Genomic DNA, 23,742 nt, shown 5'->3' with positions numbered 1-23,742 from the left:
AGAGAAAAATAACATTAAAAGATTCCCAAAAGAATTGTACCGTTTCTATCACTACACCAATATATCGACAGTTTTTACACATTTAATTGGGGAGCTTTGTGATTCTCCTTTATTCCAAAATACACTCTAATTTAAAAAAAAATTTTTTTTTTTTTGCTTCTTAAGATTTAGTTCCCTCATCTAAAAAATCCTGGAATAATACTATCTAATTAGAGGGTTGTTATGAAAGTTGATTGAGATAGTATATGTAATGGTGTCTAACCCAGTATCTGGTGAACAATAAATAGAAAATAAGTATGAATTTCTCTTTTTCTTATGCTACTAAATTCATCTACAAAAGTTTCATTCAATTTTATACCCTGGAACAATTCAATAATAGTTTCTTTTTTTATTATTATTAGTTTCAGAGTAAAGAAATTAGTTCGTTAGTGAACAAAGTATTTGGGAAGGCCCAGTAAATTTATTTTCATATAAGGATTCATTGGCTTTATTGGCAGTATTCTTGTATGCTAAATTGTAAGCAGAAAGAGGCCAGAATGCAAACTTAACAAATATCACTACCTTGGAATTACTTAGAAAGTACATTTAACTTGATAATTATGCCTAAAAAGACAACTACTTTTATGATTCTGCAGGCAGCATAGACCATGTTTTCTAGTCGATTGATAAACCGTAAAATTTGTTTAATCTACCTAAAGCAAAAATGAGATATAGTTTACATAAATATAAACTTGGGGAATAAATATTTAAATAATCCATTCTCTTCATGCACTCAGTACTTACAAGTTTAAGTTAAAATGTGGTTTAAGGAAAAATTATTTATTATGATTAAACACACTTAAGAAAAAGGAGAAGTGTGTATAAATAATAATGAGGGCAGTAACAACACTCGTTTAACACTCATTATATTCCAGCACTATTCTATTTAATTCTAGTTAATTTAGGCCCCCTCATATATATTTTTTTTCATATGGAGATGCTTGTGTCTACAACATAATCGTAAATGGCTCTTAAAAAAAAAGAAAAAGTTGTGTGTGTTTGAGGGTAGACACACAGAAAGAAAGAAGAGAAATTCAACTAAGAATATCGGGGAACTCTATGCACTATTCCTGCAACTTTTCTGTAATGCTGAAATTATATTAATTTTTTTTAACTTGAGATGTATCAAACACTTGGGCAGATTTTACTGTAACATGCCAATATATTTTCAGCGCTAGTCATTCATATGTAGTAGGATAAATGATAGGACAGAAAAATGTAACAGTATGGTAAGCCTCCATTCTACCTCAACATTACATTCATTAAAAATCAATGTTGGGCAAACATACGAAAACTTCGGAATAACTACAAATGACCATATTGCAGAAGAGGTAGATATTTAATGCTTTAAAACAAAACGTTATGAAGAAAGTAGAAAAAAAAAAGAAATAGTTGTAACAAAAAGCAAGCTTTAAAATATATATATATGTATATACATATTTAAATTATACAAATGACTTACTTCACAGGAAGGATTTAAACAATCTTCTGATGGCGGAAGACTGGGGCTGAAGGCCATAAGGTCGGTCTTGGGCGGTCCCTCCCCAGAGCACACCCTCTGCCTCCTCTGCTGCGAGTAGGACCAGGTCCCCACTGCGCTGGAGCACACTAGCGTGGGCTTCCCCGGCCCGCACGCGCCCTCTGTGGGCGGCGCCGAGCACCGCAGCGCGGTGTACAGCAGCAGCGTGAGCACCAACAGGCTGGACACCGCGCAGATGGCGATGATCAGGTACACGTTGATATCCACCAGGGCGGCCTCCTGGCCCGCAGCGCCAGCTGACGCCCACGACGACGTCTTCAGGGCCTGACTGCTATCCACCAGCGACACCAGCACGGTGGCTGTGGCCGTCAGCGCGGGCTCGCCGTGATCCCTCACCAGCACCAGCAGGCGCTGTTGTGGCGCGTCCGCCTCGTCCAGGGCACGTGTAGTACTCACCTCGCCAGTGTACAGACCCACGCGGAACGGGCTGCGAGCGCCTCCCGCCGCCGACTGCAGCTCATATGATAGCCAAGCGTTATAGCCCGAGTCTGCGTCCACCGCGCGCACCTTCGCCACCACGTGGCCCGCACCCACTGACAGTGGCACCAGCTCGCTCACAGAGCCGCTCACGCCGCCTGACCCAGGCGGTAGCAGCGCCGGCGCGTTGTCGTTCTCATCCAGCACGAACACCTGCAGCGTCACATTGCTGCCCAGAGGAGGGAAGCCCGAGTCGCGCGCGCTCACCTGGAACTGCAGCAACTCCAGCTCCTCGTGGTCCAGCGGCTGCAGCGCGTACACCTTGCCGCTCTCGGCGTGCACCGACACGTAGCTCGACAGCGCGCGCTCGCCCACCCGCCGCTCCACCAGCGAGTAGGACACCAGCGCGTTCTCCTGCGAGTCCGCGTCACGCGCTGACACCGTGAAGATGTGGCAGCCCGGCGGGTTGTTCTCCTTCACGAACACGGTGTATTCCGGCTGGGCGAACGTGGGCGTGTTGTCGTTCACGTCAGCTACCTCCACTGATACTTTGGCGGTGGCTGACAGAGAAGGCGAGCCACGGTCCCGTGCTGTCACCACCAACATATATTCTGACTCACTCTCATGGTCCAGAACGCCATCCAGCAACAGCGAGTAGTAATTCTTGAAGGTGGACACTAGTTTGAAGGGTACATTGGGTGTTAGTGAGCAAGTCACTTGCCCATTTGCCCCAGAGTCTCGATCGGACACGCTGATCAGGGCGATAACAGTGCCCAGCTGAGCATCCTCTCGGATGGGGAGCGACAGCGAAGTGACTATTACCTGAGGGACATTGTCATTCAAGTCCAGAACTTCCACCAGGACTGTGCTATGACCTGCCATGGAAGGAATTCCTTTATCAATGGCATTAACCTGAATTTCATACTCAGTATTCTCTTCAAAGTCTAGTTTCCCATAAATTCTGATGTCTCCGGTGTCTGGATTTATTGAAAACATGCATTTCTCACTCACTGGCAAAATCATTCTGATTCCATAGAAAATCTCTCTATTTAGTCCGTCGTCTAGATCAGAGGCATTCAGTTGAATGACTCTTGTTCCGTTTTGGGCATTTTCAAACAACGCTACTTTATAAATAGACTTATCAAACGCCGGGGCGTTGTCGTTCACATCCAGAACGGTTATTAGAATCTGAACAGATCCTGTTAGCTCCGGTTTACCTCCATCGGTAGCCGTGAGCAATAAATTAAGTTCTGGTATTTCCTCTCTATCCAATGACTTCCGAAGAACTAGTTCAGGCAATATACTTTTATCGGTTTTCGTTGTTATTTTAAGTTCAAAATGTTCATTTAGACTTAACCTATAGGTCAAAAGAGAGTTTCTGCCGATATCCGAATCTGAAGCGCCCTCTAGAGGAAAAGGAGAGTCCAGAGGTGCAGATTCAGAAATAAGTACCTTTTGTTCTCTTTCTCTGAAGACCGGCGGGTTGTCGTTAATGTCCCTCACCTCCACCTCCACGTGGAAAACCTGCAGCGGCTTGTCCACGATCACCTCCAGGTGGATGCTGCACACCGCGCTCCGCCCGCACAGCTCCTCGCGGTCGATCCGAGAATTCACGAACAAAATGCCGTTCTGCAGATTCACCTCCAGAAGGTCCGCGCGGCCTTTGGACGCCACCCGGAACAGGCGCGGCACCAGCTCGGCCAGCTCCAGCCCCAGGTCCTGCGCGATGCGGCCCACGAAGGTGCCGTGTTTGGCCTCCTCGAGGACGGAGTAGTGGACCTGGCCGCTCCCGGCCTCCCAGGCTGCGAGGAGCAGAAGCGACAGCAGCAGGCGCCGAGCTCCGCGGCCTCCTCGCCAGGAAAACACCATTGCAGATGAGGAGGGCTTCTGAGGTGACATGCCACATTTAAAGGAGCGCTTGCACGGAATATTTGAGTATTTGCCCTTGTCTTTGAGTATGTATTAAGTGAATTCTACCCCGCATTTCGGTCAATATGGAGTCGATCCTGTTCTGTGAATGGTTGGCATCTTTGGGCGCGGAGACAAAATTTTCGTTTTTCACCTTTTGAGTGTAGAGCGACACCATGTGACTGACTATGTAAGTACAAGAAAGAGCCTGAGGTTCTCCTTTTTGGTACGGCCATTTCCTAGTTCGCTCTAAATTGTTTTGACTTTTGCATGTTTTCATAAATTATTTGTAATGGCCCATTTAGTCGAAATATTTTGTGATATTAGTAACGAAGCAAAAATACTTTTATTATGCTGCAGTTTTAGTAATATCGTCTGCTTCAAAGTCTATCTTAAAATGATCATTGAAATCCGGTACATTAGAAGCTACTTTTTAGCTATGGAGAAGAAAATAAAGATTCGCATACATCATCCCGAATCTACTCAATGGCAGTGGGTTATACATCATTCCTGTCCTCATGTAGCTTAAAATTCAGTTTTAATCGCTTTATTTTACCCTTCACGAGCATGGCATTGTAGGACTTTAGGAGACAGTCAAGAATTCTCTTGTTAGTAAGAAAAAGAAACTAAAAGTTTTTCTTAACTAAAAATATTCCATTTATATAAATTGTTTTATTCATAGTCTAGTAAAAAAAATTTTTTAGTGAATATTAGAATTCATCATAAATATGGAAGGTGTCACTTTTTTTGGTTCCTTGATGATTAAATGTGATGACTTTTTGTACAGCTGCTCTCATTCCCATAACATTCTAAAATGAGGCTAAGGGACAGATTCCTGAAGGTTTTACTCTAGCAGTAGTACATTGTTTTCATGAAAAATGTAAGCTGAAGACTCCAAATTTTTACAATATTCTATGGTGGCAATGGAGGACTAATATGAAAAAGGTCTCTTGAAGTGTTTTGGAGCCTAATTTCATTGATACTGACCTTTTTGGTTTCCCTCTAAATCTTTCCCTACAGGCTACTTTGTAGTTACTCAGAATGTGATTCTCTTCAGAAAATAAAAATGGTGACTATGATGCAAAGAGGAGTCATAAAACGTTTCATGATTTTGTTAACTCAAGACCAGCCTTAAGGGAAAACAAAACACATATAAGATGCCACAGCTACTTGTGAACAAGTAAATAAAGATTTTGTAAGATCATTAAAATCCATGTCAAAATCTTTAAACCAACAATTTGTCCATGTTGCTTTTACACCTAAAATGTTAAATCCTCACAAATAGAAAAGAATAACCAAGAATATGGTAGCCAAGAATATTTCTACAAGTATAAAAAAAAAGATAAATAAACTATTAAGCTGGTTCTTAATCAAAAATGAATTTAAATGTTAAGGCTATCAGACTAATTATTTAAATTATCTAACATCACCAAGTATCTTCATTTCCAATTTCCATTTTCAAAAATAATTAATGAACTCTAATTGCTAAGGAGTTTTGATGAAAGAATATTACTTTATGTAGTCTTCACACATTGTTGGACATAAATAAGTTATTGAAAAGATAGGAACATCTAAAGTTAGCTTAATGCATAAATGACTGAATTAGAAAATAGGTTGAAATTATAATTTTACACCATAGAATATACTCCTGATTAATAACAAATATGAAAGACACTAAATTTGTGGAAGATCAGGTAATTTCGAATTATCTAAAATGTTCACTGATTACTTACAAAATGTAAAAGCAGTAGTGTACTTAAAATACCCCTTTATCTTTCTTTATTACATTTAAATGACTGAGTCATTCCAAGTACTTTATTTGTAGATGGGTAATAATGTGGACCCAACCAAATATTCACATTTATTATATATATATATATACAAATTTGCATAAATAATATGATTGCTTAATCACTTTGAGTCTGAAATGTTTTATATCTGGTTGTCTACTTAATTCTTAAAGAATTTTTTAGCCAATTATATTTGAGGTACAAAGGTTCTTGACCTGAGACTCAAGAACAGGCTTCAGAGATGGTACTCATGGACTCCTCAGATTATGTCAAATGGTATGACATGTAACGTTAGGAGGAGAATGCTTTCATCACATGCTCGAAGGGGCCTGGGATTCAGACACTTTACACAGAGCTAAGAAACACTGAGTTAGAAGAATGACTAAAGGTAGATGATCTTTGCTAGAACCTTCAGATGAGATTATATTACGTGGAAAGAAACTTTCACAACACTAGAGATAAAACATTTAAAGCAAGAGCATTTAAAACGTGAAACGAAAGAAACTAATAATTGCCGATAGACATTCAATAAGATTCTTAACTTTTTCCTTTCTAACTGAATCCACAAAAATTTAGGAAAGAATGCCTACTAGCATACATTGCAGGTAATTATAAGCCTATATGCATGCCTCTAACAAATTTGAATGATTTGATGGAATAATTTGATTTGATCTAGTTTACTCAGAAAGCGCAAATCAGGGAGCTCTGTTGAGCATCTGGTAGTTGATAAGCCTACTCCCATTTCATGGAACAAAATTAAAAATGGGCAGAACTTTGTTATATTACTTCAATTGAAAAACAGATAATTACAACGCAAGACTGGCTTTTTTCCTGCATATACTGTAAAAATTAGCTTTATTACAGCTGTAGAGACAAAGCTAAAGATTATTTAATGGATAATAAATGACCGATGATTGTTTAACGCCTTAGGGGAAAAAAAGTAGACCGGTTCAGAACTAATCTTTGATCTAAACCTAAAGTGAGAAAAGCCAAGTGATCTGATAATGTGAAAACATCAAGGCAAAGGCTGTGAAAACACAACGAAGACGAACGAACTTCAGTGACCTACAGTAAGTAGCTACATTAAAAACCAAAAAACCCACGGCTGTCGAAGTAGCTACATTACTGAGGATTATTAGTGAAATGAAGTGACGTCGGTAGATCAGTGAAAAACAGAGATTACTTCTACTCACGCGAAGAGAGAAAAGTCATTCCTGCATCCTGTAATATTTTCTAACCAAACATTAGGAGAAATAGCACATGCATTGACTAAAACTAATTCTTCATATGATTAAAAAATTAGATATGTGTATCATGTAACATTTCGCTGACAGAACACTGCTATTTAAAACACTATTCAAATTAGAGTATTAAAAATTATCTATGAAATAAAATGAATTTTATAAAAAATTAACGTAGACTTCCTGAAGAGGTGGAGTCTGTACAAAACTCACCTGTTCAGGGTGATTTGATCCTGCCTCCAACCTTTCCTCTCTGTCTTGTCTATCCAGACCCGGAGGTAGGCTGGGGCTGAAGGCCATGAGGTCGGTCTTGGGCGGTCCCTCCCCAGAGCACACCCTCTGCCGCCTCTGCTGTGAGTACGACCAGGTCCCCACCGCGCTGGAGCACACCAGCGTGGGCTTCCCCGGCCCGCACGCGCCCTCTGTGGGCGGCGCAGAGCACCGCAGCGCGGTGTACAACAGCAGCGTGAGCACCATCAGGCTGGACACTGCACAGATGGCGATGATCAGGTACACGTTGACATCCACCAGCGCCGTCTCCCGGCCTGCGGTTCCCACTGACGCCCGCGACGACGTTTTCAACGCTTGGCTGCTCTCCACCAGCGACACCAGCACGGTGGCTGTGGCCATCAGCCGCGGCTCCCCGTGGTCCTTCACCAGCACCAGCAGGCGCTGTTGTGGCACGTCCGCCTCGTCCAAGGCTCGGCTCGTGCTCACTTCACCCGTGTACAGCCCCACGCGGAACGGGCTGCGCGCGCCTCCCGCGGCCGGTTGCAGCTCGTATGACAGCCAAGCGTTGTAACCCGAGTCTGCGTCCACCGCGCGCACCTTCGCCACCACGTGGCCCGCACCCACTGACAGTGGCACCAGCTCGCTCACAGGGCCGCTCACGCCGGGGGACACAGGTGGCAGCAGCACCGGCGCGTTGTCGTTCTCGTCAAGCACGAACACCTGCAGTGTCACGTTGCTGCCCAGAGGTGGGAAGCCAGAGTCTCGCGCGCTCACCTGGAACTGAAGCAGCTCCAGCTCCTCGTGGTCCAGCGGCTGCAGCGCGTACACCTTGCCGCTCTCGGAGTGCACCGACACGTAGCTCGACAGAGTGCGCTCACCCACCCGCCGCTCCACCAGTGAGTAGGACACCAGCGCGTTCTCGTGCGCGTCCACGTCGCGCGCTGACACTGTGAAAATGTGGCAGCCCGGCGGGTTGTTCTCCTTCACGAACACCGTGTACTCGGGCTGGGCGAACGTGGGTGCGTTGTCGTTAACGTCGGCCACCTCCACTAATATGCTGGTTGTGGCCGACAGAGAAGGTGATCCCCGGTCCCGCGCTGTCACCACCAGCTCGTAGGTCGACACGCTCTCACGGTCGAGGACGCTGTCCAGCATCACTGAGTAGTAATTCTTGAAGGTGGACACCAGCTTAAAGGGGATGTTGGGCGTCAGAGAGCAGGCCACCTGCCCATTGGCACCGGAATCACGGTCGGATACGCTGACCAGCGCAATGACGGTGCTAGGCTGAGCGTCCTCTCGTACGGGGAGGGACAGGGAAGTCATGGTGACTTCAGGGGCATTATCGTTGGCATCTAAGATTTCTACCCACACTATACAGTGACCTGCCATGGGCGGATTCCCCTTATCTGTGGCCTGTACTTCAATTTCATAAAACTTGTTTTCTTCATAATCTAAAGTTCCATTGACCCTCACTTCTCCATTATTTTCATCTAGTGTAAATAAGGGTCTTCCATTGGGCTTAACTGATATCAAAGTGTATGTTACCTCTCCATTGACTCCTTCATCTCGATCTGTGGCATTTAACTTTATCACAAAAGTTTCTTTAGCAGCGTTTTCCAGCAATCTCACTTTGTATTCTGATTGATCAAACTCCGGATCGTTGTCGTTAACATCCAGTACGCTGACCAAGAGCTGAACGGTGCCTGTGAGCTCCGGTTTCCCCCCATCTGTAGCAGTCAGTAGCAAATTAAGTTCCGGAGTTTTCTCTCTATCCAGAGACTTCTTTAATACAAGTGACAGTCTTTTAGTCATCTTACTACTTGTTGGTAATTCTAAAGAAAAATACTCATTTTGACTTAATCTGTAGGTCAGTAGAGCATTCTCTCCTGTATCCGCATCGGAAGCTCCCTCTAGCGGAAAACGCGAGTCCGGTTGCTTTGATTCAAAAATCTGCAGCCTTTGTTCTCTGAGGGAGAACACCGGCGGGTTGTCGTTAATGTCCCTCACCTCCACCTCCACGTGGAAAACCTGCAGCGGCTTGTCCACGATCACCTCCAGGTGGATGCTGCACACCGCGCTCCGCCCGCACAGCTCCTCGCGGTCGATCCGAGAATTCACGAACAAAATGCCGTTCTGCAGATTCACCTCCAGAAGGTCCGCGCGGCCTTTGGACGCCACCCGGAACAGGCGCGGCACCAGCTCCGTCAGCTCCAGCCCCAGGTCCTGCGCGATGCGGCCCACGAAGGTGCCGTGTTTGGCCTCCTCGGGGACCGAGTAGTGGACCTGGCCGCTCCCGGCCTCCCAGGCTGAGACGAGCAGAAGCGAGAATAGCAGACCCCGAGTGCCCGACTTCCCTTTCTGAGAATCCAACATCGCACACAAAATAAGATCCTTTACCCTTACAGAACCAGTTATTCCAGATTAAGGATAAAAATCTCGCTGAATTTTTAAGAAGTTTTAAAGGATCCTTTAACAGTAGCAACCGGCATGATGGAGTCCTTTTGCATGGTGAGTGCCTGTTCGGAACAACCAATCTATGAATGAACTCTTTCCATCAAGTAAAGAGCGACACCTTGTGCCTGAAACTGTGAGTACTGTACGCTACAGTCAACGCCACAGAATTTTAAAGGGGAAAAAATAATGTCGTAAGTTTCAAGTTATTCTACCTTAAAATAATATTTTTTTTTATTTATGGCACATTCACATTTTTAGTCATGTTGAAGCTGATGGCATATAGAAAATGATATGTGGAAACCATTTCTAATGTCCCTATTAACATCAAATTTAAATTTTTTGTTTCTATTTTGATTTAGAGTTATAAAATTGTCCTTTTACTTACCTACACACACACGGAAAGAGAGCGCTCAATTCTATAGACAGCCTATCAAAAACTAGGGTTAAACATTTCCTAAAGATATTGTTCCTCACATAAAAATATTAACATAGAAAGGTTTAATGCCCATCTTAGTTATGATATTATACAAAATTAATGATGAAGATACTGATGACTTTTTCCTAAGCAAACCAGAAAGAAGGATTCACCGATATATAACTTGGACTTGATTTTCCCAGATAGGACTATGCTTGAGGAGAGAAAAGATTTACCGAAGCTTTTTTTTTTTTTATATTACAGTGAATAAAATAATAGCTCTGGAATCTGAGAAATATGCATTTGAATATCATCTCTACCATGTACCTTCTGGATGGCACTAGGCAAGAAAGATAAATATCAAGGCTTCTGTTTTCTCATCTTTAAAATTGGAATAGTCATGTGTACTTTACAAGTTCTTATAAAGATGAAATGAAATAATGCATGTTAAGCCTTTCACACCATGTCTAACAAATACAAATAGCTCAGACAATGGTGGTTTATTATAATTAGTGACCAAGGTTTGCTCTTGTTCTGCAGCTATGGATGAAGATAATTCCAGCACCATAAACTAGGTCACAGTTGTCCCTTTTCTGAAGATTTCCTAATGTTCTTTTTCATAGAAATCATCCTCCTAGAAGTCATCTTTCTGGATAGAAAATAGCTACTAATGCCTTCTCAGGAGCCCTGGTGGTGCAGTGGTTAAGAGAACGGCTGCTAACCAAAAGGTCAATGGTTCAAATCCACCAGCTGCTCTATGGAAACCCAATGGGGCAGTTCTAATCCGTCCTATGGGTTGCTATGAGTTCTAACTGACTCAAAGGCAGTGGGGTAATTTGGTAGAATGGAGCAAAAAAAAGTAATCTTCCACATTATGTGATACACATCCTTATACCTGATGTCGTTGATACAATTCTGACTCATAGCAACTGTATAGGACAGAGTAGAACTGCCCCATAGGGTTTCCAAGGAGCTGCTGGTGGATTCCAACTGCCGACCATACATATGGCTCTTAACTACCGCACCACCAGGGCTCCAAAGGGTATGCCGAAACCCTTACAGTTCTAAAAGTGTATGATGTAAAAGTTCTCTGAAATCCCTTTTGAAAAAAATCACAAGAATATTATATTGGGATAAAAAAGATTTTGCATCAAATATATCTAGAATGTACAATTTTTAATTCTGAAACGTGATTTACATCATGATGGCCAGGTGGAAGTGCCTTTATAAGTATCCCATGGTTCTTATGCTTAAGTTGTTAAAAGCAATGTCATTTTGAAGACCACAAAGTTCCAGTGAACAAAACCATCAGTATCTCACTTAGCCATATATAAGAGGACTCTTTTAGACTGAAAGCATAAAAAAGTTCTGATTTTCCTACCCTAAAATATTTCCATACAGCTTCATGCCAGGGACCACGAATTAAAAAATGTAAATGATACTCAATGCAATTGAAATGTTTCAAATTCCTCCAAATAAAATAGAAGAAGGCAATAAATTAAATTGGAGGAGAGCAGCAACGGATTCAGCTGGAATTAAGCAGAACTGACTTGTCTTAGGAGCCCTGGGGGCACAGTGGTTAAGAGCTCAGCTGCTAACCAAGAGGTAGGCAGTTCAGATTCACCAGCCTCTCTTTGGAAACCCTATGGGTCAGTTCTATTCTGTCCTATAGGGTCACTATGAGGTGGACTTGACTCGATGATAATCAGTTTGGTTTTGTGTTTTTTTTTTTAATGTTTAAGAACAAAGAACAATGTTATCTGAGACAATTGGAGACACTGGAAAAAATGAGCTTGAAATTAAAGAAAAGGGGATTAAAGAAAAAGAAGTAAAATCACTTCCAAAGGCACCAGCTGAAAACCACTGCAAATATATCTCAAAAAGAAAATGCAATTGATTATAAGGAAACCAAACTTTTAATAAAATGAGGCTGACTCAACCCAGTCCTTCCCCATTGGCAACAGTTAAACTTGCAGAAAAGAAGGCAAGAATTCGAGCACGTTATAAGATCAAATCAAACATTTTACAAAAGTAAATATTAATATTATGGTAATTTCGAATAATAAACATAACAAGGAATTGAGAACACCAATTGGATAACAGCGGAACTGTGTTCCATAAGGTTTTAAATGAATGATTGTTTGGAAGTAGATCGCCAGGCCCTTCTGAGGCACCATGGGTGGGCTCGAACTGCCAATCTGTTGGTTAGCAATCAAGTGCGTTAACCGCTTGCATGATCCTGGGAGTCCACCCAATTAACATTAATAGAAAATACATCACAGAATTACTTTACTTACATTCCCGCAAATTTCCTCTTGGTCTGCACTGTTTCCCAAACCTGAACCAGCTGGAACGCTGGGGCTGAAGGCCATAAGGTCGGTCTTGGTCGGTCCCTCCCCAGAGCACACCCTCTGCCTCCTCTGCTGCGAGTACGACCAGGTCCCCACCGCGCTGGAGCACACTAGCGTGGGCTTTCCCAACCCGCACGCGCCCTCTGTGGGCGGCGCCGAGCACCTGAGGGCAGCGTACAGCAGCAGCGTGAGCACCAACAGGCTGGACACCGCGCAGATGGCGATGATCAGGTACACGTTGACATCCATCAGCACCGCCTCCTGGCCCGCTGAACCCGGCAACGTCCGCGACGACGTCTTCAGCGCCTGGCCACTCTCCACCAGCGACACCAGTACGGTGGCTGTGGCCATCAGCGGCGGCTCCCCGTGGTCCTTTACCAGCACCAGCAGGCGCTGTTGTGGCGCGTCCGCCTCTTCCAGGGCGCGTGTCGTGCTCACCTCGCCTGTGTACAGACCCACGCGGAATGGGCTGCGCGCACCGCCTGACGTAGGCAGCAGCTCATACGACAACCACGCGTTGTAGCCCGAGTCTGCGTCCACCGCGCGCACCTTCGCCACCACATGGCCTGCAACCACAGACCACGGCACCAGGTAGTTCACCGCGCCGCCCGCGCCCCCCGACCCGGGCGGCAGCAGCGCCGGCGGATTGTCGTTCTCGTCCAGCACGAACACCTGCAGCGTCACATTGCTGCCCAGAGGCGGGAAGCCCGAGTCGCGCGCGCTCACCTGGAACTGAAGTAGCTCCAGCTCCTCGTGGTCCAGGGGCTGCAGCGCGTACACCTTGCCGCTCTCGGCGTGCACGGACACGTAGCTCGACAGCGCGCGCTCGCCCACCCGCCGCTCCACGAGCGAGTAGGACACCAGCGCGTTCTCCTGAGTGTCCGTGTCGTGTGCCGACACCGTGAAGATGTGGCAGCCTGGTGGGTTGTTCTCCTTCACGAACACCGTATATTCAGGCTGGGCGAACGTGGGTGCGTTGTCGTTCACGTCGGCTACCTCCACGGACAAGCTGGTTGTGGCCGACAGAGAAGGTGATCCCCCGTCCTGCGCTGTCACCACCAGCGTATAGGCTGACACACTCTCGCGGTCCAGAGCGTTTTCCAGAACTAACGAATAGTAATTCTTGAAGGTGGACACCAGCTTGAAGGGGTCATGGGCCATTAGGAAGCAGGTCACCTGCCCATTGGTGCCAGAGTCCCGGTCGGACACAGTGATGAGAGCGATGACAGTGCCCTGGGGAGCGTCCTCTCGTACAGGGAGCGATAACGACGTCACCATCAACTCGGGAGCATTATCATTGACGTCCAAGATTTCTATCAAGACAATGCAGTGACCAAACATTGGAGGGCTTCCTTTGTCAACTGCTTCTACTTGAATCTTATATAATTTAGCTTCTTCAAAATCTAGTTTTCCACTTACTGTTATTTCTCCGCTGGCTGAATCTATGCGAAAAGAGGCTTCTATGTAAGGGGAGGCATCAGTTGCGAAGGAATAAAGAATGTGGCTGTTTGAGCCCTCGTCCAGATCTGAGGCGTTTAGTCTAATAACCAATGTACCATTTCTTGCATTTTCCAGTAATTTTGCACGGTAGACTGCTTTGTCAAACACTGGGGCATTGTCATTTACGTCCAGTACTGTAATACATAATTCTACGGTGCCTGTCAGCTCAGGTTTACCTCTGTCAGTTGCTTTGAGCACCAAAAGAAGCTTTGAAGCAACTTCCCTGTCTAAAGATTTTTTTAGTACTAGCCCGAGCGGCTTTACCTGCTCGTCGCTGGTTGGTACATCCAGGGAGAAATACTCATTGGGGCTCAGTCTGTAAATCAGCAGAGCGTTCTCCCCAACGTCTTCATCAGAGGCGCCCTCTAGTGGTAAATGAGAGTCAAGAGCTCTAGTTTCAGAAATAAACAGATTCTTTTGTGTCGCCGGGAACACCGGCGGGTTGTCGTTAATGTCCCTCACCTCCACCTCCACGTGGAAAACCTGCAGCGGCTTGTCCACGATCACCTCCAGGTGGATGCTGCACACCGCGCTCCGCCCGCACAGCTCCTCGCGGTCGATCCGAGAATTCACGAACAAAATGCCGTTCTGCAGATTCACCTCCAGAAGGTCCGCGCGGCCTTTGGACGCCACCCGGAACAGGCGCGGCACCAGCTCGGCCAGCTCCAGCCCCAGGTCCTGCGCGATGCGGCCCACGAAGGTGCCGTGTTTGGCCTCCTCGGGGACCGAGTAGTGGACCTGGCCGCTCCCGGCCTCCCAGGCTGCGACGAGCAGAAGCGACAGCAGCAGGAGCTGGGCTTCCTGGCCACCGGGTCTGGAAGCTAACATCGTGCCTCTCTTCTGGCTAATAAATAAATATTTCATGACTCGAAACATGTAGTTCTTCCGAGACCTTTCCTTTCGATTCCTTGTCCTGTGACCCCAGCTGATAACACAGAATGGGTGTGTTTGTAGTCTTTAAAGAGCCGGAATAGCAGAGCTTCTTTCTGGTCCCGGCATAATCGTCATTTTCTTCTTTAAAGAACCTCTACTTGGAGAACAACGACATCCTGTGGCTCAATATGTAAGTGCGTTTGAGTTTACTCATATTTGATTCTTTACTCTGCATTGCCTCTTTCTTAATTCCTTCGTATTTGTCTATATTTTCATTGTTGTCGTTGGCTTTTAAAAGTCTTTCATTGTATCTCCCTTGTGTGTAACCATTACCTCTTTTAAGGTCGTTTCGCTGTACAAATTAGAATTTCCAAAAAGAGCTTTATCTTGATTGTAGGTATCTAACAGGACCTGCTGCAGCACCAACTATATTACCATGTATATAAACATGAAAAAAATCCGTATTTGTAAGATATTAGTGATACCGATTTAGGGTTTTTTTTTTTAGACTTTTAGACACTGGTCATTTTGCAACGGTCTCTTAAAGTCTATTCCATTCCTAACACTCCATAATTTATTGTTTCTTTATCTTTATAATATTAAATTATTCTAACTTTTGGTCTAATTGTATAGATGATGACTCAAGATAAAAGTTTTATCTTTATTACCTCAAGATATCAGGATTTCAAATCAACAGTGACATGTAAGCTACTTGTCAGTTTATCCAAATATTTCTCTGCTTTGCTGTCAATGAATTTTCTCATCACCAACTCCAGAGAACACGATGTACATTTCTAAGACTTTTTCTCACTTTAAAGCTTTTTTTCAATCATTGTATCAGCTCAGACTGAATGTTTTAGTTTCCCTCCTGCAGGAAAACTTAAATTTGAAATATATCCATTGTTTATTTGACAAAGATAATCTGTCATCCAAAAGAACCACACTGAATCAGAGATTCAAATTATATTTGTCTGGTTACTTATACTCATTCTATTTCAGTCATGGTTTAAAGAGACTAGAATATAGGTTATTATAAACCCCATTCATTCACTCGATTTTATTTTCCCATTTTTACCTCAAATTAAAAATTGAAATTTACATAGTAATTTTTAACAGTTGCAGTAAAGTTTAGTAAAGTTTATCAGTGTTGTCTTAAAGGAGAAAAGACTTTAATCATTCTCAAAACTTTAAGAGACCAGCTATCGAATATGTGAAATCCTAATAAGATGGCAGCCACTGAGAAAATGCAAAATTTAGCTACTAAAAAAAAAATTGCAAATGGGAATCTTAGGTTCTATACAAAAGTGAGCTTCAATTCTTCATTTTGAACACTTTCAAAAACAGTGATTCAATGATGATAAATTTATGCCACCAGTTTATAGTTCTAGTCACTTTTAATTCTTTTTTTAATCGTGGAAGACAAATTTATACATTTGTATAAAGAAAAGAGCAAGATAAAATTGTAGCATATTACTAAATTTAAAAAGACAGATAACTAAAGACTTAAAAACTTCCGTACATTTGCTAATTGAAATAACCCAAACCCTTTGGGTATGACTCCAAGCTTGAGTTCTGTTCCATTCCATTTTGGCTAAAAGGGTTGCTTTGTGAAATAAGTGCAAATAAAGATAATTTTAAACTCCCTGAATTCCAAGACTTTCATGAACAAATAATTCAAGTACACAAAAAAGCTATGGATTGGTTAGGTATCTTGACACAAGGTATCACAAATACTACGGCAACAAGAACAAAAAAACACTCATGATTAGCCTCATTTTAATGCCATCTAATAATGAGCATGTTCAACATGACTATTAAAACGGTATGTTTTAATAGTTTGAAAAGAAATGAACTTTATTGGCAAGAATGTGAAAAGCAATCCTTTCTTTGAGAGAAGCCCTGGTTTCATGCCTCTGAACTGAATGGAAGAAACTCCCCCACAAAAATTTTAAACACATGTGTCTTAAATAACAGAGCCAGTAGTAGACATTCTCAGAATGAAATCTGTAAATTTTATCTTTGTTATCTCTCAGCTTCTCATTCTGAACTCTCTTCATTTTCTCCCCTTTCTGCACTTCCTCCTCCATAGATTTTAGGGTTATCATGCTGCTGGATAATATAATAACTTGGTACGTTATCATTTTATGATCATTTTAAAAGAAAATGTCTAAACAAAGGCAAAGTAAAATAAATAAGACTAAATTAGCAAATGCATAATACTGTGTTTCATTAATAATTCAGAGGAAAAGATGTCTTTTGATAAGACTGTTCTTCAGAGATTGTGCACTAATATTATAAAGGACCACGAGAGAGGGCAGATGTAAGAAGAAGGAAGTTGAAATACAAGTTGAAATAAAGCTAAGTATGAAGGTTGTTGACAGGTCTGGGGAACTATGATTATAGTAGCTGATAGAACACAAAAGTACAAAAATAAATAAAGGACAATTTTCAGTTTTGTAATTGAAAATCAAAATATATACTTCAGGGAATGAGAAAATATTGAGCTATATATTGATGTTCAATACACTTTTAACTGTATCGGCGTTGTTTGTACTTTAAAGATGTTATTGCTCTGAGTTCAATCAGATGCCTTCTTGGAAAAAAACTGTAAAAGAGTGCCCAATAACATCTTTTAAAAACTTGTTGAATGAAAAACAAAAAATCATATAACTGGAAAACTACACAAAACCTCAGTACCTTTATAGTTATATTAGAAAGAATAAGGAATTATAAAAGCAAAAATATCCATAATTGTATATACAATAAAAAATAAGCACTATCTTTTTGGAAGTTTGGGGGCCTAACCAGGAGAATCTTTCCCTTGGAGTTTAAATCATCTCCTAGCGTTTAAACTATAAGACTTAAACTTATACAAAATTAAGTTACTATCAAACTGTAGGATTGATGGAGAGATGGATGCACCCACAGATCTGAGACTTTTATTATTGACACAAGCTGTTAATAAAAATAAGACTTTGGGATGATAGTAAATATTCAGGGACCCCTTTTTTCAAATATCTAAGGGAAAACCACTTATTTCATCAACTTATTTAATATAGCAATGAATACATTTTGTCCTATTCATTAATTTATCCTATTCTTTAATTTATGGAAACATGCCACAGAAAGTTACTAACATTTAAATCAATACTTTAGTTATATTCCTGCTAAAATTGTCCTTTTCCGTGTTCCTAAACTTGAATAATTATTTCAAGCTTTATTGGAAGCTATTTATAAAGTACATACTAAGCTGAGTGTGAAATTCAATCTGCACACTGAAAGGGAAAGGAAAAAGTAATCACTAGGAACCAGAGCCAGGTTGATAGATTAGCTGCATTATGGGTTATTTGATAATACTGGAATTACTAAAAGAAACAAAACACTGAAAACATGGGTATCAGGCAGCAATCAGTTTCAGAAAGTTATAATTGATAGGGTGGCATTGACACCATGCGATTGCATTGGTTTTGCATTTCTGAGTCTATATCATCCAATCCAACCCACCAGAAACTATTAAACTAAACTGTTCTATATGATATGAGATCAGCACACACACAAAAAAAAATCCTAAAAATAATTCAATTTTCTTTTTGGGCTTCTAATATTAATTTTTTCAATCACCTCACTTGCATGAGAATGTTAAATAATGACAAAGGAAGACAGAAGGAGAATTGATACCTTCCAACTGTGGTGCTGGCAAAGAATCTTGAATATACTGTGGACTACCAAAAAAACACACAAATTAGTCTTAGAAGAAATACAACCAGATGTTCCTTAGAAGAGAGAATGGTGAGACTTTGATGTCTTACTTTGGACATGCCATCAGGAAAGACCAAAAGGACATCAAGTTTGGTAAAGCAGAGACCACTGAAGCAAGAGAAACCCTCAATGAGATGTATTGACACAATAGTCGCAACAATGGACCCAAACATACCAATGATCACGAATTTGGAGAAGGACTGGGCAACATTTCGTTCTGTTGTACATGGTGTCACCATGAGTCGGAGCCAACTCAATGGCAACTAAAAACAACAACATTAATTTGGACTAGAGTTAGTGTTTTCCTTCTCCTTAAAATTAGAAATGGTTTTCAAATGCTCCCCATTTTTTAAATATAATCATGGCTCCTTCCTCAAAGGGGAAGAGTTAATACTTGAATGTCAAAAGCAACGCTGATAAAAAAAAAAAAGGAGCAGGTAATAAAGAGCTAATGAATAAAATTGTGTAAATAACTATGAAATACACTTTTCCGTCTCCCAAGAAAACTAAACAATGCACACCGGGCACAGATACTACCACTACCGAGGGAAAAAAAAGTGCAAAGAAAATTTAAAAGCTCAGAACATCTAACTTAATTCTCAAAATTAGGACTTTTTATGAATGAACTTCCAGTCTACTTACTGTATTGTTGAGGATAAAGCGTAATCACTGAATTTTAAAGATCTAATATGCCATATGGAAACCCTGGTGGTGTAGTGGTTAAGTGGTAGGGCTGATAACCAAGAGGTCAGCTGCTTGAATCCACCAGGCGCTCCTTGGAAACTCTGTGGGGCAGTTCTACTCTGTTCTATAGGGTCGCTATGAGGCGGAATCGACTCGATGGCAGCGGGTGGGTAAAACGCCATATGTGCTTTGTTGCACTACATATATTCAATAGTTGGGGACGTAAAGAGCCCATTTTTCTATGAAGATCTATTGATAAATCTAGTATTTTTGTTAATTAATAAAGGTCATTTCAAATTTTATATTTAAAATGAAAGAAGCTTATGAATTAACATATCTTACAGCATAATGTATCTTGAAATATATCTTACTAATACTTGTAAAATAAAATATTCATGAAAATAAATCACTGAAAAGCTGCAACCTAAATAAAATATTTGTATTGGAAAACATAAATGGATTGAGGAAAAATGGCATATTTTAACACGTGGTTAGGAGAGATAATATATAAAATGATCTTCTAGAATTAACTACAAGTAGTCCCCGACTTACATGGAATCAGAGTTACTAGGAACCATACTTACAGCCAACAGTGTATCTGGAACATTGCATTTTCCAGGGAAGAAGTTATAAGAAAACATATGCAAGGAATATGGAAAAATTGCTGAGTTATGTCAACATGCTCCAAGCATTTGATCAGGATAATTTGATGGAAGAGATCAGCAGAAAAATCATCCATAGGGCAAGAATGCTAAACTTAGAACTTGATAGCCCCATGTGGAACACCTCACAGATCATGAAGAAGAGGAACTGACAGATTAGGACTTAATGGATTTCGAAGAGGAAAGAAATGCTGAAGAAAGAAATAATGAGGACGAGGAATGAAAGATGTAAAAAAAAAATTACAATGAAAGGACTTGCTGGTTTTTTTCTAAACTAAATCAGGGGTTTTAGTTGCTTGAAAACATTGCCTAAACGCTGACTCCTTCGCTAAAGTCGAAAGGCAGATTCGAGAAGTAGTGAGATTTACGGTGAAATACAGGAAGAAAAAAAGAAAGGACCATACAGGTAACTCTCACTAATTTTCTGAATAGAAACTCCATGCCCATTCCCAAGGATAATCCAGACGATACAGAACCTTCCATGAGTGGAATTATTACCACAATTGACAAAATGCCAACATAGTCCAACTCTTCTTCATCCTTTAAATTTTTACGATTTGTGAATTTTTACGTTTTTATATACTGAAAATATCTGTAAGTTTATATGTGATTTTGCAACCCCCAAAGGCAAATAAAGATCGGATTTATAAAGCCACTAATAATAAAAGGCAATAATAATTAAAACAAAACAAACAAAAAACGTATTGACTTACACCAGAGCCAACTTGAGGCAGAGTCAACCGAAGGGAATGCCTTCGAAAATCGGAGACCACATATATATTACAATAGGTGCTACGAGAAATATTTGAGGATAAACAGCATACACTGTAAAAAGCAAAGATACTCCTGGAATTATATTTGAGAAAAATACGATGAGAGTGAACACTCACAAAACAAAATATGAAAATTAAAATGTAATAGCCCACCTGTCTGGAATGGTCCCCTGAAATTGCCTGTTCTTCCACTTCCACATCAGGCACTGGACAGGGTGGGAGGCTGGGGCTGAAGGCCATGAGGTCAGTCTTGGGAGGCCCCTCCCCAGAGCACACCCTCTGCCGCCTCTGCTGAGAGTAGGACCAGCTCTCCACCGCGCTGGAGCACACCAGCGTGGGCTTCCCCGGGCCGCACGCGCCCTCTGTGGGAGGCGCCGAGCACCGCAGCGCCGTGTACAGCAGCAGCGTGATAACCATCAGGCTGGACACTGCGCAGATGGCGATGATCAGGTACACGTTCACATCCACCAGCGCCTCCTCCCGGACTGCAGTGCCTGCGGACGCCCGCGACGACGTCTTCAGAGCCTGGCCGCTCTCCACCAGCGACACCAGCACGGTGGCCGTGGCTGTCAGCGGCGGCTCCCCGTGGTCTTTCACCAGCACCAGCAGGCGCTGGCGAGGCGCGTCCGCCTCGTCCAGGGCGCGAGTTGTGCTCACCTCGCCGCTGTACAGCCCCACGCGGAACGGACTACGCACGCCGTCCGCCGCCGACTGCAGCTCATACGACAGCCACGCGTTGTAGCCCGAGTCGGCGTCCACCGCGCGCACCTTCGCCACCACTTGGCCGGTGCCCACCGACCTTGGCACCACCTCACTCACTGCCCCGATCGCACCACTAGACCCAGGCGGTAGCAGCGCAGGCGCGTTGTCGTTCTCGTCAAGCACGAACACCTGCAGTGTCACGTTGCTGCCCAGAGGTGGGAAGCCCGCGTCACGCGCGCTTACCTGGAACTGCAGCAGCTCCAGCTCCTCGCGGTCCAGGGGCTGCAGCGCGTACACCTTGCCACTCTCAGCGTGCACCGACACGTAGCTCGACAGTGCGCGCTCGCCCACCCGCCGCTCCACCAGCGAGTAGGACACCAGCGCGTTCTCCTGCGCGTCCGCGTCCCGCGCAGATACGGTGAAGATGTGGCAGCCCGGCGGATTGTTCTCTTTTACAAACACAGTGTACTCGGGCTGTGCGAACGCGGGCGCGTTGTCATTCACGTCGGCCACCTCCACGGACACGCTGGCTGTGGCAGACAGAGGAGGCGAGCCCCCGTCCCGTGCTGTCACCACCAGCTCATAGGCCGACACGCTCTCTCGGTCCAAGATGCCTTCAAGCACCAGCGAGTAGTAATTCTTGAAGGTGGACAGCAGCTTGAAGGGGACACGCGGAGTCAGGGTGCAGGTGACCTGCCCGTTGACACCTGAGTCACGGTCGGACACACTGATTAGGGCGATGACCGTGCCCTCCTGAGCATCCTCTCTGACTGGAAGAGACAAAGAACTGACAACCACTACAGGTGAATTATCATTTTCGTCCAGGATTTCCACTAGGACCGTGCAGTGACCAGCCATTGGTGGGTTTCCTTTATCTGTTACATCTACATGAATTTCATAAGTGTTACTATCCTCAAAGTCAATACCATCATGTACTCGTATTTCTCCTGTTGTTTCATTCATTAGAAATTTCTTTCTTATACTGGATGGGACCAAAGAGCTAAATGAATATACCATTTCCTTGTTTATTCCTTCATCCGCATCAGATGCGTTTAGCCTTATTACTAACGTTTGGTTTGCTGGATTTTCATACATCCTAACTTCATAAACGGGTCGGTCGAATATAGGGGCATTATCGTTGGCATCCAACACCAGGATCAGCAGAGAAACAGATCCAGTAAGTTCAGGTTTGCCTCCGTCAGTTGCGGTTAGTAACAATTTAAGCTGAGGGTTTTCTTCGCGATCCAGCAGTTTTCGCAGAACAAGTGTTGGGAATTTGCCTTTGTCCTTCTTGTTTATCATATCGAGAATGAAAAACTCATTTGGACTGAGTTTGTAAGTAAGCATTGCGTTCTCTCCAGCATCAGCATCAGATGCGCCTTCTAGCGGAAATCGGGAGTCAAGCAGTCGAGTTTCGGGTACCGAGAGCTTTTGTTCTGTTACAGAGAACACCGGCGGGTTGTCGTTAATGTCCCTCACCTCCACCTCCACGTGGAAAACCTGCAGCGGCTTGTCCACGATCACCTCCAGGTGGATGCTGCACACCGCGCTCCGCCCGCACAGCTCCTCGCGGTCGATCCGAGAATTCACGAACAAAATGCCGTTCTGCAGATTCACCTCCAGAAGGTCCGCGCGGCCTTTGGACGCCACCCGGAACAGGCGCGGCACCAGCTCCGTCAGCTCCAGCCCCAGGTCCCGCGCGATGCGGCCCACGAAGGTGCCGTGTTTGGCCTCCTCGGGGACCGAGTAGTGGACCTGGCCGCTCCCGGCCTCCCAGGCTGCGACGAGCAGAAGCGACAGCAGCAGGCGCTGGGCTCCCTGACAGCTAGGCCTGAAAACCAACATCATACGTTTCCCCTGTTTTACAAATCGATGAATCAGCTGTCTTGAAGACCACAGAACTCTCGAAATTTCCTATTCGATTTCTTACATCCAATCTTCTCTAAATGGCCGGGATCTCGGAATGTAGTCTTTAAGAAACGGTGGTTTACGCCTTTGTTCTAAATAACCATTTTGTGGAAGACAGCGACATCCAGTGGCTTAACGTGTAAATACAATTCGGTGAGTTTAACTTTTCTTTCATTATCTTTCACCTTTATATTTGAGTATTTTTATTTCTGTGATCTTTTAATGGTTCACATTGTGTCCTTTTTGTATGGAATAATAATCAATATTGTTCCGAAGTCTAAAGTTTTCTTGAAAGAGAATCTTAGAGAAACATTACCCTCCCCAACCACATATCATTAGCTGAATTTCAAAATGTCTTTAATATTTGTATAATACCTAGTGTACTAGTCTTGCTGGATGACAGGTTTAGGTCTATTTAAGTTATAATACATTATTTCAATTCTCTTTGTCATTACCTTGAGAGTCAACACAGTATTTAGACACTAATCTCAAGAC

The 23,742-nt window shown here is 43.2% G+C and overlaps 5 protein-coding genes across 5 annotated transcripts in view; all 5 read right to left on the bottom strand.

Annotated features, from left to right (window-relative positions):
• Positions 1 to 23,742, bottom strand: part of LOC100656452 (protocadherin alpha-C2) — a 223,290-nt gene that overhangs the window by 182,331 nt on the left and 17,217 nt on the right. The gene's annotated exons all lie outside the window — the stretch shown is intronic.
• Positions 1,448 to 3,865, bottom strand: LOC135230457 (protocadherin alpha-12-like). The gene has a single exon (XM_064279770.1). It carries the CDS (start codon positions 3,863 to 3,865, stop codon positions 1,451 to 1,453), a length of 2,415 nt encoding a protein of 804 aa, XP_064135840.1. The 3' UTR covers positions 1,448 to 1,450.
• On the bottom strand, positions 7,095 to 9,683 carry LOC100674682 (protocadherin alpha-11-like). The gene has a single exon (XM_003404805.3). It carries the CDS (start codon positions 9,537 to 9,539, stop codon positions 7,095 to 7,097), a length of 2,445 nt encoding a protein of 814 aa, XP_003404853.2. The 5' UTR covers positions 9,540 to 9,683.
• On the bottom strand, positions 12,312 to 14,714 carry LOC111751792 (protocadherin alpha-10-like). Its single transcript, XM_064274694.1, has one exon. It carries the CDS (start codon positions 14,712 to 14,714, stop codon positions 12,312 to 12,314), a length of 2,403 nt encoding a protein of 800 aa, XP_064130764.1.
• On the bottom strand, positions 18,023 to 23,184 carry LOC135228482 (protocadherin alpha-10-like). Its single transcript, XM_064274680.1, has 2 exons — positions 20,689 to 23,184; positions 18,023 to 18,034 (listed from the first exon to the last, which is right to left on the bottom strand). Exons 1-2 carry the CDS (start codon positions 23,182 to 23,184, stop codon positions 18,023 to 18,025), a joined length of 2,508 nt encoding a protein of 835 aa, XP_064130750.1.

This window comes from Loxodonta africana, chromosome 2 (genome assembly GCF_030014295.1).
Source record: "Loxodonta africana isolate mLoxAfr1 chromosome 2, mLoxAfr1.hap2, whole genome shotgun sequence".
Taxonomy (NCBI): Eukaryota; Metazoa; Chordata; class Mammalia; order Proboscidea; family Elephantidae; genus Loxodonta; species Loxodonta africana.
This window is presented reverse-complemented; position numbering and strand designations above follow the sequence as displayed.

Coding starts and splice junctions, on each gene's coding strand:
- LOC135230457 (XM_064279770.1), bottom strand. CDS start 3,865: ATGGTGTTTTCCTGGCGAGGAGGCCGCGGAGCTCGGCGCCTGCTGCTG.
- LOC100674682 (XM_003404805.3), bottom strand. CDS start 9,539: ATGTTGGATTCTCAGAAAGGGAAGTCGGGCACTCGGGGTCTGCTATTC.
- LOC111751792 (XM_064274694.1), bottom strand. CDS start 14,714: ATGTTAGCTTCCAGACCCGGTGGCCAGGAAGCCCAGCTCCTGCTGCTG.
- LOC135228482 (XM_064274680.1), bottom strand. CDS start 23,184: ATGTTGGTTTTCAGGCCTAGCTGTCAGGGAGCCCAGCGCCTGCTGCTG.